Consider the following 13,425-nt stretch of genomic DNA (forward strand, 5'->3'; position numbering starts at 1 on the left):
ACATGGCTGAGAGGGAGCAGGATTATTATACTCCTGGTGCTTTATTTCTATCAATTTCAATGTACTATTTGTACAATTTATAAACGTATAAATAAATCTAAACTTTATCAATTTGACTTGTAAATAAATGCAGGAAAGGCGGTGCAGTTAAACCTCCTCGCCGGTAGGTGGCGCCAGATACATTTAAATAGCAGCAGGAAAACGCAGAAGAGTAAAGTGACAAGTTGAAAGGTGATGTGTTGTTAAATTTCTGTTGTCAAGATGTCGGGCCACGATCAACTGGTCCACTGTTTGTGTGAATTAACAAGGTAAGATATTTTACTTTTCCAACAAAGCACTAAGACGAGGGGAAAATATGCTAATTATTCATTTTAACAGCGTACTTAGCTTGTTTCGTTTCGCTGTACGCTGGCTGCTGTAGCTTAACAACAGTAGCACCGGTGAAATACTGTGATATTTAATGTTCCTTAGCTAACTTGGTTATAATCTTTAGATAAATGTAATGTGTTTGCTTGTTTTTTATAATAACGTGACCATGAAAACGAAACTCTTCACATTTAGCTAAAGCCGAGAATTACACAGGAAGTCCAACATGTAATGCTCCCAGTTTGTTATGGGTTTATTAATACATTATGTGCACATGTTGATTAGTTTAGAATTAAACAATCTTCTATGTCACTATTTGTATTTATTCTCTTTTAAATACATGCCAGGGTCACTGTTATTTACCACAGTAGAGGCTTTAATTCTGACTCTGGAGCATCCTTCTGCAAAGTCTCAGAGAAGCCAAATCAGTGCACATCCATTTGTTTTCTTTAGCTTTCTCTTGATTTTAAAGCTTTTATTTCATTTCATCCTGTAAATCACTTTGTACTGTAATTTGCTGTTACCCATAATTCCTTGTGTTGTATTTCTGTGTCTCAGGTTGCTGTGGAAGTTGCTGCTGCCCCTGGTGTTTCTGTGCGTGCTGCTGATCGCTGTCCTGGTCCTGCTGGTGCTGGCGGTGCGTTTCTGGCTGCAGAGCAACAGGAACGCTCGGCGGGCGAGAGACGGCTGTCCCACAGTGGCCTTCTTCCACCCGTACTGCAATGCTGGCGGTGGGGGAGAGAGGGTGCTCTGGTGTGCCATCAGGGCACTCCAGAACAGGTATAAAGCAGATGAATTAATTTTGAAAAGGTTTCGTTGTTTGTCATCAGCACAGTTAAAACTTGCTTATTTAAAACCTTCCTTTAACTCAACTCATATCTTCACAGGTATGCAGACATCAACTTTGTGGTGTACACAGGGGACCTGGGTGTGACGGGCCAGCAGATTCTGGACGGGGCGCGGCGTCGTTTCAACATCGTGCTCCCCAGGCCGGTTCAGTTTGTGTTCCTGAGGCACCGCCTGCTCGTGGAGCCCGGCCTGTTCCCTCACTTCACCCTGCTGGGACAGAGCGTGGGCTCCGTTTTCCTGGGATGGGAGGCGCTGACGGAGTTCGTCCCGGACCTTTACATCGACTCCATGGGTTACGCCTTCACTCTGCCCCTGTTCCGCTACTTGGGAGGCTGCAGCGTGGGGAGCTACGTTCACTACCCCACTATCAGCACTGATATGTTGTCTGTAGTGAGAGAGAGGAACCCCAGGTAATCAGTGTGTGGCTTTACCAAAGCAAAATGTGTCATACATTGTCTTTTTTTATGCTGTCATATGCTACTTTCCTCTGTTGCTGAAGTGAGGTAAATTAATACAGTCCTATCATGACCATTTATATATTTTCACATATAAACATACAATCAAAAGGGCATTAAAAGTACCTTTATTGCCCTCTAGACGACTGCAACTACTCTCTTCTCTGGATTTCTGAGTTTAAGCCTGACATTTTTTCTTTAATTTTAGTTGTATGACCAGTAATTTATAATTCCAGTGTGATAACACAAACTGTTAATGTCCTAGGTTCAACAATGCAGACTACGTGTCCAACAGTCTGTTCCTGAGTGCCTTCAAAGTGGTCTACTACTGCCTGTTCGCCCTGCTCTACGGCATGGCCGGCTCCTGCAGCGACCTCGTCATGGTCAACTCCTCCTGGACCCTCGATCACATCCTGTCGCTGTGGCGCGCCCCCAACCGCACCAGCGTGGTGTACCCGCCCTGCGATGTCAGCGCCTTCCTGGACATCCCGCTGGAGGATGACGGGGACAAGAAGCGCCACTCAATCATCTCAGTCGCACAGTTCCGGCCCGAGAAGGACCACCGGCTGCAGATCAGGGCTTTCAAGAAGGTGCTGGACAGGGGGAGGGCAGGAGAGGCACTGAAGCTGGTTCTGATTGGCGGATGCAGGAACCAGGAGGATGAGGATAGGGTGCTCATGTTGAGGGGGCTGTGCCAGGAGCTGGGTGTATCTGACAAGGTGGAGTTTAAACTGAACGTATCCTTTGAGGAGCTGAAGAGAGAGATGGGGGAAGCCACCATCGGACTGCACACCATGTGGAACGAACACTTTGGAATAGGTAACTTATCCAACTGAGGCTATGTTTAGACTTTCTCATTAAAACTCTCTTATTAGTTAATAAAAAGTGCATCTTGATTCTTCTTTTGCCCCTCTAGGAGTGGTGGAGTGTATGGCAGCAGGGAAGGTCATTCTGGCCCACAAATCCGGCGGGCCCAAGCTGGACATCGTGGTGCCTTTTGAGGGGGGCCAGACAGGCTTCCTGGCTGATGACGAGGACAGTTACGCGGAGGCGATAGAGAGGATCCTGGCTATGTCCTCCTCCAACCGGCTCCAGCTCAGACGCAATGCCCGTCAGTCGGTGGCTCGCTTCTCAGATCAGGAGTTTGACGCCTGCTTCCTCGCTGCCATGGAGCCTCTGATGGGAACACTCGAACGATGAGGACTCGTTCTTTGTGCCTGTTTGTGCTTGTATAATCTGACATCTTTACTTTGATGCACTTAGGGCTACATTTACACTGTAGGACTGGCGAGAAAATCTAATTAGAATTGATGCAGAGATCACACGGGGTTCTTGAAGTGGCCAGTACATGCTGTGATTGTGTTGATTCACCAATCAAAGCACAGGATTTGTCCTAAAAGCAGAAAGGAGGCAGCATACCTCAGATTCAGAAAATCTGAAAGCTCACAATTCCCAAAACGTATTGAACTGAAATCACAAATTTGAATCAGATACTTGTATTTAGCCTATAGTTCTGTTACAGTTGTAAATACTAGATTATCCTGTGAAATGACAGTTTAAGCTCCTACTGTATTTTTACAGAAGACATTCCTTTGTCAGTAGTTTCACCTTTTGTTAAAAAGAAATTATTAAGGAAAAAATGGGGAACAAATGAGTCTTTTAGACTGTTAAATCTGTTCTGAAAAATGTTTACAAGAGCTAGAAATCTCTACATGTCCAAAATGTGAAGTATTTTTGATACTGATGATGAATGTAATAAAGATATCATGAGAGTAAATAGTCATGGAACTGCTTAAAAAAAAAGACAATCTATCACTGTGCTTGTAAATAAACTATAATCTGGATTAGAGGATAAAAAGTTACACCCAAGAACTTTTTGTATTCTGCTCCATTTGATTTGGCTCGCGGTAGCAAATGATTAAAATGGACCTGATGTCGAAACAAGCTGTGACAGAGAGAGGGGTCAGTGCTCTGTCCAGAGGAAGGAGACTGGGACAAAGACCAAAACAGCTTCACGGAAAAACATTTCTCTTGATTTTTTTAATGCTTTATGTAAGGCTGTTTGTTTTGTGTGTTGTGTGTCATACCTAACAAGCTAGGTACCAGGATTTGAGCATAGAGGGGTGTTAAAATCTGACCCCGAATGTTCATAAACATAGTTAGCTCTGAACTCTTGAGTTAGATCACATGTAAACAAACAGACAACTTTCATCAGATTCCTAATTAGCGAATGGCAGTATGTGACATTAATGTTGTAACTAAGGGGGGGGAATAAAGTGTTTATAAAGGAGCCTGTCATTTTGAAGAATCTGATAAGAAAAGTTCTTGAACATCTATATTACACAAATTTGGGAGTATATCAAATAGAGAATCTGAATGAAAACCTGATGCTTTATCATTTAATTTGGCTCAATACCCTGGGATCAATAGTGCTGGACAAAGGTTAAGTAAGAGCTATTGCGTGAAGGAAGCTAGACAGACAACATTGGAGGGGTTATGGAGGGTAAGAGGCGGTGCAGTTGAGCCTATTTAGAGGGAGGTGAATGAAGCACAGAGCCACTTTGGTTTGGTGCTAGTCAACATGAGGTCATACGTGCTTCTCTTGGCCGTGCTGCAGACTCTGGGATGTTCAGGTGAGTGACTTTCTGCACTGATCATTCCCAAAGGAGATACAACTGTAGTCTCTGTTTTTCACATCCACGTCCTCTGACCTCGCAGGCGTCCCTCTGTACAACTCGGAGCTGGAGTCTATGGCGGACAGAGGTCTCACAGCAGCTCTGACAGAGGTCAACTCTGTGCACGCCGTCAGACATCTTTACCGGGTGACTCATGGCTCTGTCTCAAGGGTGAGGCTTTACATACTGTTCTTTAATCTGGGTGGTGTTGGTGGTGGGATTGTTGGATTATGACAAATGTCACATGTGTGCCAGGTTATCCCCGTGGCCCCAAACACGGTTGACCTGCTGATGGTATTTGGCATTAAAGAGACGCAGTGCGCAAAGGCTTCTGGGGGAGACCCGCAGATGTGCGCCTTCAGACCTGGTTTCTTTGTGGTGAGACATTTAATGTCATCTGGGGTTTAAAAAAAGGACGTGTTGACAGACTGATGCAACCTATTGTTTACACTGGCATGAATGCACTGGGGCAGAATTTATTTATCAAATCTGTTCCGTCGTGATGCAGAGGGACGGCGACTAAAAACACCACCCCTCCCTCTTCCTGTTTCAGCCCACCCTCCACTGCTCCAGCCGGGTGAGAATGTCAGCCACCTCGGCCCAGGTGATCTCAGTCAGATGCGGCTACGATGACAGCTCCAGTGAGTCGAGCGAGGAGGTGAGGACACAGAAACAGAAGTGGACCAGAGAAGGAGAGGAACTCGTATTACAGATTTCCAATCAGTTTAAGCAACAATATAAAGGATTCCCTGAACTATAAACAGGAAAACATGTGAATTAAGTCTTGCCTTTGATTCCACAGATGTTCTCAAGAGGGAGACACCACTTCAATATCCCGCCTGTCAACAGAGGTAAGTATTTACAAGTAGTAGTAATTACTGACATTTTTAATGCCTCAAAACTGTATGTTTCATTATACATTCGCCAGTGTGATACTGAGTGCACATAACTGACTGGACAACCAATATCTTTCAACAGCCCCGGCTCCACCTCAAACTCCTCCACCTCCTCCACCTGTTCAGCCCGGTCGCTCCTTCCACGGCCAGGCGGTGGATGTGCAGCCCAGAGGAGACACTTTCAGCAACTTCCTGGTGTGAGGGTCCAGCTCACTCTGGAAACATTTTGGCGCTGATCAGAAAACAAACTTGAATTAAAAATGAAATTTGCATATTATGGTTTGTGCCCCTTTTTTCCTCCAGATATTTGGTTAGATTTACAAGTCAGTGATTGATCAGTAAACCACGTAAGAAAAACTCATCTTTATAATTTAACTGGATAAAATCCTCCAGAATGCTTTAACTCCAAGCTTAAGAAAAGGTTAGTGCAGGAAATAACCACTAGAGGGGGTGAGAGATCCACTGATCAAGCAAATATTTCCCAACCCTTTGTACTTGAACTGTGATAATCAAGCTACACCTTATGGGGTCATTTGAACAAATGAGAACTCTGAGACAGGTTGAAGTCTGGTTTGAACATTTATATTGTGATTTTCAGTTTATATGCAAGAGGACACGTTTGATCTATCTGCAACCATTTTTCTTCATTTCAATTTGGCCCCACGTGTTCACATCAGCACATCAATAACTTACATACTGTACTGTAGCAAACAATCCCGTCACGGATGATGATATTCAGTCATAAGAAATGATGGTACACTGCCTTCAAGTGGCAAATCACACAACTGTGGCTGAGCAGGACAAAAGAACAATGTGTTAGACAAGCCTCGTTTGGAATCGAACATGGATATAATGATCTCTGAAATCTTTATATCGTAAAGCCATCTCCACAGCACACGTTTCCACACTAAAGCCGATTTAAAACCAGTTTAAATGAATAAAATATTAATGATATGTCGTCCTGGCACACGAGGACATGTTGAGAATGAGTTCCTTGAAGGACAGCGCTAGCACCCTAAAAATGAAGGCATTGCTGCTAGAAATGAAAACCCTTCATGATCCACCCTGTAGATACAAAATCAAGAGACAACCTTAGCCCCCGTGCACTGAGGGCTGAAGCAGTAATGGCACCATGAAGAAACAAGATACGATCAGACACACAAAGTTGAAAGCAACATTCAGTCTAATGCCACTCAGATGATTCCTGTTATTGACTACATGATTTAATGCTCTGTACATTAACCAGACAAATGTATCTTTTTCAACGGGGTCACACGGCTGGAATCCAAACTGTACGTTCTACTTCCTGGATTGTGACACCATGTGGTTTAAGAAGACAGCGGGGGGTGGGTGGTTGGGTTTGTGGGTCCCGACAGTAAACGGAGTAGCAGCAGCTGCGACTGTACAGATACAAACTGAAGGATAAGGTCCAAAAATCAAGCCAACGCACAGGGAACTCACACAGTCCACGAAGATACACCACCACAGGCCTTCCTCTCCATTTACAGAAGTCCATTATACGTTTGCATTAAATTAAAAGTATACTTCTTTTTTTTTTCTCTGGTTGCACAGTCCAGACTCTGCTGAGCCTTTGGAAGAAATCTCCTTTCTGCTTTGACCTGTGTGCAAGACTTTGGGGATAAGGCTTCCTTCTGATTTGCATTTGCCAAGACGTGAAACAGTCTAGACGCATTTGAGACAACAGGTTTTGAAGTTTTAGCTGTTGTACAACTGAATCATTACCTTCATGTGTGTAATTCATGATATTTTAAATACGCCTTCCATATACATTCCATTGTGCCCTATTGTTTTGCTCCTCTCTAGACTTTGTTGACCAGCTATTAAAAGACAGACTTGTAAAAAAAAAAAAAATCCTTCCATTTATCAATCATTAAATAATTTCATATAAAAGCAAACCGCTCCACAAAGGCCTTCCCTAATGTTTAACTACTTTGCCACCGTATGATTATGCATCTAATGTGTGCGTACTCAGTCTCTCTCACACATGCACACACACCAGAACAGCTCCATGTCTTACAGCTTGTTGTTGTTGTTACATGTGGTCCATGCAGTACCAAAGCAGAAAGATCCTGATGTGTTTTCATCTCCTTTGTTGTTGTTGTTTTTTGTTTTGTTTCGTTTTGTACGTGGCACAAACTTATGGCAAAGAAGCGGATACATGGTTTTGGCTCAGACCTGGATCCAGTAACATTTGCACAATTCTTAGTGTTTATTTAAATCTGCCTGGTGCACCAGATGGGTGGGGTTTACCATACAGGACCACATAATATGTTCCAGAGAGTTTGGACAATTGCAGAAACTTAAGACCGTCTTACTTTTCTGTGACCTCAAACTTACCTGCTCCAGTCTTAATCGTCCTGATATTGTAAACCCCACTGATCCAGAATGCCAAGCATGTTTAAAAAATGCAATAATTAGCAAACACTAATGACCACGGTCTGGTTTGGGTTTAGTATATATACAGTCTTTATAATTGTGATACCAAGAGGACAGAAGGAATCCATGAACTCACTCCCAGTTCACTAATGAATGTTCACTTCCATATATTCTCTCACTGTCTATTCATCCATCTTCATTGCCTCCTGTTCTCCGAGTTCAACACTCTCCGGTAAGTTTGGTTGCGTCCCCTCGTTTGGGTGGTGCAGGCGGGGGTCCTCGTCTTAGTGTTGCATAGCCTGAGATGTTTCCGGACATGTAGCTGCCGTTTCCTCCGTTGCTTTGCTTTCCTTGGTCTAGGAGCAGCTCAGGGGGCGGCGGAGGCAGCGCCATGTCGTCCATGGTCCCCGCGGGGTCCAACTTGCCCGAGAGGCCGGCAGAGTTGAGGGAACCCTGGCGGCCCACTGACTTTCGCTTCAGTGTCCGGTTGAGATCCTCCAGGAAGTTGGGCTGGCCTGAGCTGCCCTTCGGGGAGGTGGGTGCAGGTGGCGAGAGGGGAGGGGGCTCCGGGGTGGTGTTACTACGCCGCCCGAGCGTGGGTGGAGGAGTCTTTTTCAGTGAGCTCTTTCCCCAAGTGGAGTTGCTGACAAGGGAGACAGGCGGTGGAGGAGGGGGAGCCTGGGGCTGGGGGTTAACCACAGCTACTCTAGGAGGTCCTCCGCTAGGGGCATCACCACCAGGAGGAGGAGGAGGGGGGAAGAGCTCAGAGGCCGGGGGAGGAGGTGGAAAGTAGGCGCACTCAGGTGGTGGAGAAGGAAAATCGCCACTAGACTGCTTCGCCTGGCTCACCTTGGCCTGGAGTGCCAAGGGTAGGTTGGCCAGATTGAGCTTGCCTGGTTTTGGGGGAGCAGGGGGTCCAGCTGAGTGGTCCTTGGAGGGGGATCCAGAGGAGGAGGAGGAGGCGGGACATGGGGAGGAAGGGGGGGTGCTGCTCTGGGGAGCAAACTTGCTGAGCAAGTTCCTCCTGTTTTCCTCATAGGAGGCGTTGGACTTGATGCTGGAGTTCCTCTGTGGGGTGGGAGGAGGTTTCTTGCCTCCCAAATTGGAGCCAGAGGGTGACCTCCTCATGGGGGAGCCCAGGTTTCCAGGAGGGAGTGGAGGGGGTGGTGGAGTTGGGCCTGTGACAGGTGCTGGGGGAGGTGGCGGAGGAGGTGGTGGTGGAGCAGGGAAGCCAACGTTGTTGTCTGGAGGAGGTGGAGGGAACTCTGGAGACTGCACCTGCTGGCCACCCCCAGGCTGCCATTTCGGTTTGGTCTTGACTGCAGGAGGGGAGAGGGGAGCTTTGGGGCTCTCTGTGTGATTGGCTACTTGGGATGAAGCTCCTGGAAACTGACTTGCTAATTGTTTCACCAAAGACATGGTAGGAGGAGCTCCTGTGGAAATGGGTGGTGGTTTAGACAGGCTGTGCTGCTTGGGCAGAGTCGGAGGCGGATGGCTGGCGTTGTGGCCCGTCTGGAGACTGAACTGCTTCTTGAGGGGTGCAGGCGGAGGTGGCGGAGGGGGTGGTGGTGGGGCTGGGCCCCCTAAGGCAGCAGGAGGTGGGGCAGGAGGGAATGGGGAGACAGGTGACACAGGCTTGGGGGCAGTATGAGGGACAAAGCCAGGGGTGAAGGTTTTGGGTGGCGCTGGTGGTGGCGCAGGAGGGGGTGGAAACTGGGCTGGCACTGGGAACTGCTGGGGAGGAGGAGGAGGCGGTGGCGGAGGAGGAGGTGGAGGAGGCGGGGGTGGTGGAGCAGGGGCAGGCGGTGGGGACTCCTCAAGGTCTCCGTTTGGAGACAGGAGGTCCCGTGGTGGACTGGGAAACCTTTCCTTCAGTGCCTGCTTCAGACCGTTTGGGTAAACAGGGTGGCTCATGGGAGCCGGTGCAGGTGGAGGTGGAGGGGGAGGAGGAGGGGGAGGAAATGCTACTCCATTGGTGTGCAGAACAGGTGGAGGTGCCGGGGGTGGAGGGATGAAGGCAGGAGGGGCGGCCGGGCTGGGAGGGCCCAGCTTCAACACGGCCATGGCTGACCCAGGGGTTGGCATGGATGGTGGTGGGGGAGGAGGAGGCGGAGGTGGAGGTGGGACATTAGTCCTTGCTGCAATGTGATTCACATTGGGTTTGACGGGCACCTGAGCCGCGGGCGGAGCTGGAGTCGTGGGCAGAACTTGCTGAGCGGTCGCGTGGAGGTGACTGGGCAGCTTGTGGTGATTGGCTGCTTGCGAGGCCTTCTGGTTCTGCAGCCTGGTGATCGTGCTGTACTTGTACATGGTGGGAGCCGGCGAGTGGTGCGAAACCATCTGGACCGGAGGTGGGGGAGGGGGCGGCGGAGGAGGAGGGGGCGGGGGCGGAGGAGCTGGCTGTAGTTCCTGTGGGGGCACGTGGTTGTAGCTGCCGATGGTCTGTGGCGGCTGCTGCTGCTGCGGAGACTGTGGCGGCTGCTGAGGGCGCTGAGGTGACTGGGGTGGCGGCAGCGGGGCCTGATGAGGAGACTGAGGCTGGGGAGGCGGGTGCTGGTGTTGTGGCTGGGTCGGTGTCTGGGGGTGCACTGGTGGGTGCTGAGGCTGTGGTGGGTGCTGTTGTTGGGGCTGGGGATGAGGCTGAGGCTGAGCCTGGGGAGGGGGCGTCAGGGCTTGGTGGTCAACTGAATGCTGGCTGTGATGCCTGTGACTGTGGGAGGCATGTGGCAGGGTGGCTCCTCTCATCTGCTGGGAAGAGATTATGTGTTAGCTCAGTAAAGTGACTGACATATTTTAAAAATCCATGTAAAAACTCTGTAAAAGAAAGCTGTACCTTAGAGTTCTCCTCAATCTGGGTTCCTCTCTTCCAGGCCTCTGAGAAAATGGAGCTCACCACGCTCTGGGACCGACCGTGAGAGGAGCCTGTGTCCACACCACTGTCTGAATGGCCTGAATGATTCGACTGGGACTCTGGAAGCACACACAAATGACAGTAAGCCTTTCTGAAAGAAGTGTACTCTCAGTATAGTAATAGCATGATGAAGGCATGAAAAATATGTAAAGGTAGCTAACCGGGTATACTGGCAGAGCTGGAGCCTGATCGGATGCTGGAGGTAGAGAGAGAGGACCAATCGTAGGCCGCCTCTGTCCTCTTCATGGCTTCCTGGTAGTTCAAATACAGCTGCTTCCCATACTACACACAAACACACATGCAGACAGGGTGAAAGAAGACAATGACATCAAATTAACAGTGCTAACAGAGAACTATTTTTGTCTTTTATTGCCAACTGAACACAGCAGGAACCCAGGTTTAGATTTACTTTGGCGATTCGAATCCCGTTCACCCATTGGTGCAGGGTCCTGACATCATCACAGCATAGATACTTGATGTACTGCGACTTCTTCTGGATTTGTGGATGCTACAAAATGGAGCAAAAATGTCTTTTACTGTCCACATATGCCTCAAAAACAAATGCCAAATGTCCCCCCACTTAGTGATAGATATAGCAACAGGGCTTCACCTTCAGGGCCAGGCAGTAGTCAGTAGGAGCCTTGTATTTGCTGCGGTAGTCCTGGCCGTAATACACGTTGACATGGTCCAACTGCAGGAAGCACACAAGATCTCTGGAGGCCTGCAGAGAGGGAGACATGGGAGACAAGAGGAAGCATTGATGCATGGCTGATCATAAAAGTTAAAGCTGCAGCGTGCAGTGTGGAGATGTCACATGCTTTCCATGAAGCCTGAGCAACTCAACTGGGGGCACGACAGAACTCTAGATTTCATACTAATAGTCAAGAAAAGAAAGAATTACGCTAACAGGATCTGTGTCCCACTGTAGTCCAAGTCTGGTGCGTACTTTTATTTGCAGGTAATTAAAATCTAAATTCAATGTGCTTTATTTAATGCCTGAGCTGGAACTATAATGTACTCAACCTACTTTTTAGCTCACACAAGACCGAAGGGTTTAAATAAAGCAATAAAATGATAAACAGAATTGGCCTAAAGTAATGCAGCTACTGAATGTTGATGTGGTGTCACTGCAGAAGGTGCAAAAAGTGTTACAGTCTGAAAATGACTTGGGAGCATAACAATTCTAAAAATAGAGCATATGTGTACAGCAAAACTAGAAAGGATGTTCGGTTTCGGTTTGTGTTCAAAGTGATCAGGCCCAAAACAGGAAATACCACAGAGCAGACTGTGTGAATCTGGTTCTCATAACCCCAACCCACATCTCTGTTCTCCATCTTCCTTTTGTCTGAGTAGCGTGACACTGTGCCTACAATTACACCATCGCCAAGTCTCACTGACCTTGGCTTTGCCCTTTGGGACGTAGTAGATCCCAGAAGCCCTGAGGAGGAAGTAACGCTTCTTCCACGACTTCTTCCCATCCTCCTTCAGCCACAGGACACCCTCAATCTCTGGCACAGACACCGAGCCACCACAGAAACACTCCTGAAGGATAAACACAGGCACAAAAATTCATGGTAATGTTTATCTTGTGACTAATCCTCCTGTTCAGTAGAAATGATGGGAGAGCCTGTAGTTGCCCTTGTAAGTAATCTCACCTCTAATAACGCCTCCTTATTCCTGTCAGCCATTTCTGATGTCTCCTTCCGCCCCAGCAAATAGTTCTGGGAATGATTGAGAGGAACAGTAGAGTGAATAGAGGACAGGGAGGAGGGGTTTAAGTCGACAGCTCACCTCGTCTTATGTTAAATAAATTATTCACCTTTACTCGCTTTAGAGCTTTGACCTACTTCCAACTCTCCTACACAAACACACTCCCTTGTTCACTCTCCGGCTCTGCGGGCTGTGCAGTCACTGAGCATGCATAAACAATGCATTTGTGTGTATTGTATATGCTTTCAGCATTTAAATGCCGAATGCAGCGGAGGGTATCGAGAAGATGATTTGCCCTCGCCGTGCTGTGTATGTATGTGCTGAAGCGCAACGGACGGTCACCTGAGGGTTCTTGAAAAGAGCGTATTTCTCGATGCGTTCGATGAACATGAGCTTGTTGTGGCTGTCCCGGGTCCAGTTTAGGAGATTCTCCACCAAGTTCTCATGATCCTCAAAAATACGCTCTTAGAGAAAGAGGGAGAGAAGGGAGAGCGTGAAGATGAGATGCAAGATATGCACTTTTTTTTTTTGCTGACCTGAAAATGTGCACTTAATTTCCTCCAGTTGGGGAGGAGGCTGAACCTTTAACCGTAAGCCTGACAATCAGCCTGAAGTCACAAACAGAAACTATTCTTAGATCACACATAATTATAGTACAGTACATGTTTGTCACCTACATTGTTTACATATACTAACAGTGCAAGCTAAAGCAAACGATAAACAATGTTTAGTTGACTCAGACGGTGACTCCTTCCTTACCCATCTGTAGCTCAGTGATGGTTTCCACCAGAGACCAGTCAGGGCTGTAGCCACAGTGCGACTTATCCAGCAGGCTGTCCAGCACCTGCCTGACCGACTGCCGCTCGTCCACCATCATGGTCTTGGAGCTCTCGTCTGACATGTGGACTCTGATCACCAGCTGAGGAAGAAGAAGGGAGAATGTTAGTCAACTTAATGCTAAAGGTTAGCATCAGTATAAACCCTATGTAAGTATGGAGTAGATCATCACTTTCTATGGTTCAAACTTCACATTTTAACGTTGCTGGATGGATTACCATCTTTTATAAGCTAATGCAAATTTTGACCAAAAAGTTCATAAACTTCTTTAAAGGCCCTTAGGGCACAATTTGCATTAATTTTATGGCACATCATAACATTTTTGCAGT

The 13,425-nt window shown here is 47.5% G+C and overlaps 3 protein-coding genes across 10 annotated transcripts in view; 2 read left to right on the plus strand and 1 right to left on the minus strand.

Annotated features, from left to right (window-relative positions):
• The first annotated feature begins 54 nt into the window (after positions 1–54).
• alg11 (ALG11 alpha-1,2-mannosyltransferase) lies at positions 55–3,542 on the plus strand. Its single transcript, XM_018660976.2, has 5 exons — positions 55–308; positions 925–1,146; positions 1,254–1,625; positions 1,936–2,489; positions 2,587–3,542. Exons 1-5 carry the CDS (start codon positions 262–264, stop codon positions 2,868–2,870), a joined length of 1,479 nt encoding a protein of 492 aa, XP_018516492.1. The 5' UTR covers positions 55–261; the 3' UTR covers positions 2,871–3,542.
• Positions 3,543–4,135: 593 nt separating this feature from the next.
• Positions 4,136–5,513, plus strand: spp2 (secreted phosphoprotein 2). Its single transcript, XM_018660931.2, has 6 exons — positions 4,136–4,303; positions 4,389–4,516; positions 4,601–4,723; positions 4,899–5,003; positions 5,148–5,196; positions 5,324–5,513. Exons 1-6 carry the CDS (start codon positions 4,252–4,254, stop codon positions 5,440–5,442), a joined length of 576 nt encoding a protein of 191 aa, XP_018516447.1. The 5' UTR covers positions 4,136–4,251; the 3' UTR covers positions 5,443–5,513.
• Positions 5,514–5,807: 294 nt separating this feature from the next.
• raph1b (Ras association (RalGDS/AF-6) and pleckstrin homology domains 1b) overlaps positions 5,808–13,425 on the minus strand; it is a 39,464-nt gene continuing 31,846 nt past the window's right edge. For all 8 annotated transcript variants that reach the window (XM_051065952.1, XM_051065955.1, XM_051065954.1 and 5 more), the window contains 9 exons: positions 13,019–13,178; positions 12,602–12,723; positions 12,205–12,270; positions 11,948–12,091; positions 11,160–11,270; positions 10,959–11,057; positions 10,711–10,831; positions 10,472–10,608; positions 5,808–10,383 (listed from right to left, as the gene is read on the minus strand). In XM_051065952.1, coding sequence (XP_050921909.1) covers positions 7,858–10,383; positions 10,472–10,608; positions 10,711–10,831; positions 10,959–11,057; positions 11,160–11,270; positions 11,948–12,091; positions 12,205–12,270; positions 12,602–12,723; positions 13,019–13,178 — 3,486 coding nt within the window. In that variant the 3' untranslated portion in view covers positions 5,808–7,857. The remainder of the gene's footprint in view (positions 10,384–10,471; positions 10,609–10,710; positions 10,832–10,958; positions 11,058–11,159; positions 11,271–11,947; positions 12,092–12,204; positions 12,271–12,601; positions 12,724–13,018; positions 13,179–13,425) is intronic.

Source organism: Lates calcarifer, linkage group LG7_2 (genome assembly GCF_001640805.2).
Source record: "Lates calcarifer isolate ASB-BC8 linkage group LG7_2, TLL_Latcal_v3, whole genome shotgun sequence".
Lineage (NCBI taxonomy): Eukaryota > Metazoa > Chordata > Actinopteri > Centropomidae > Lates > Lates calcarifer.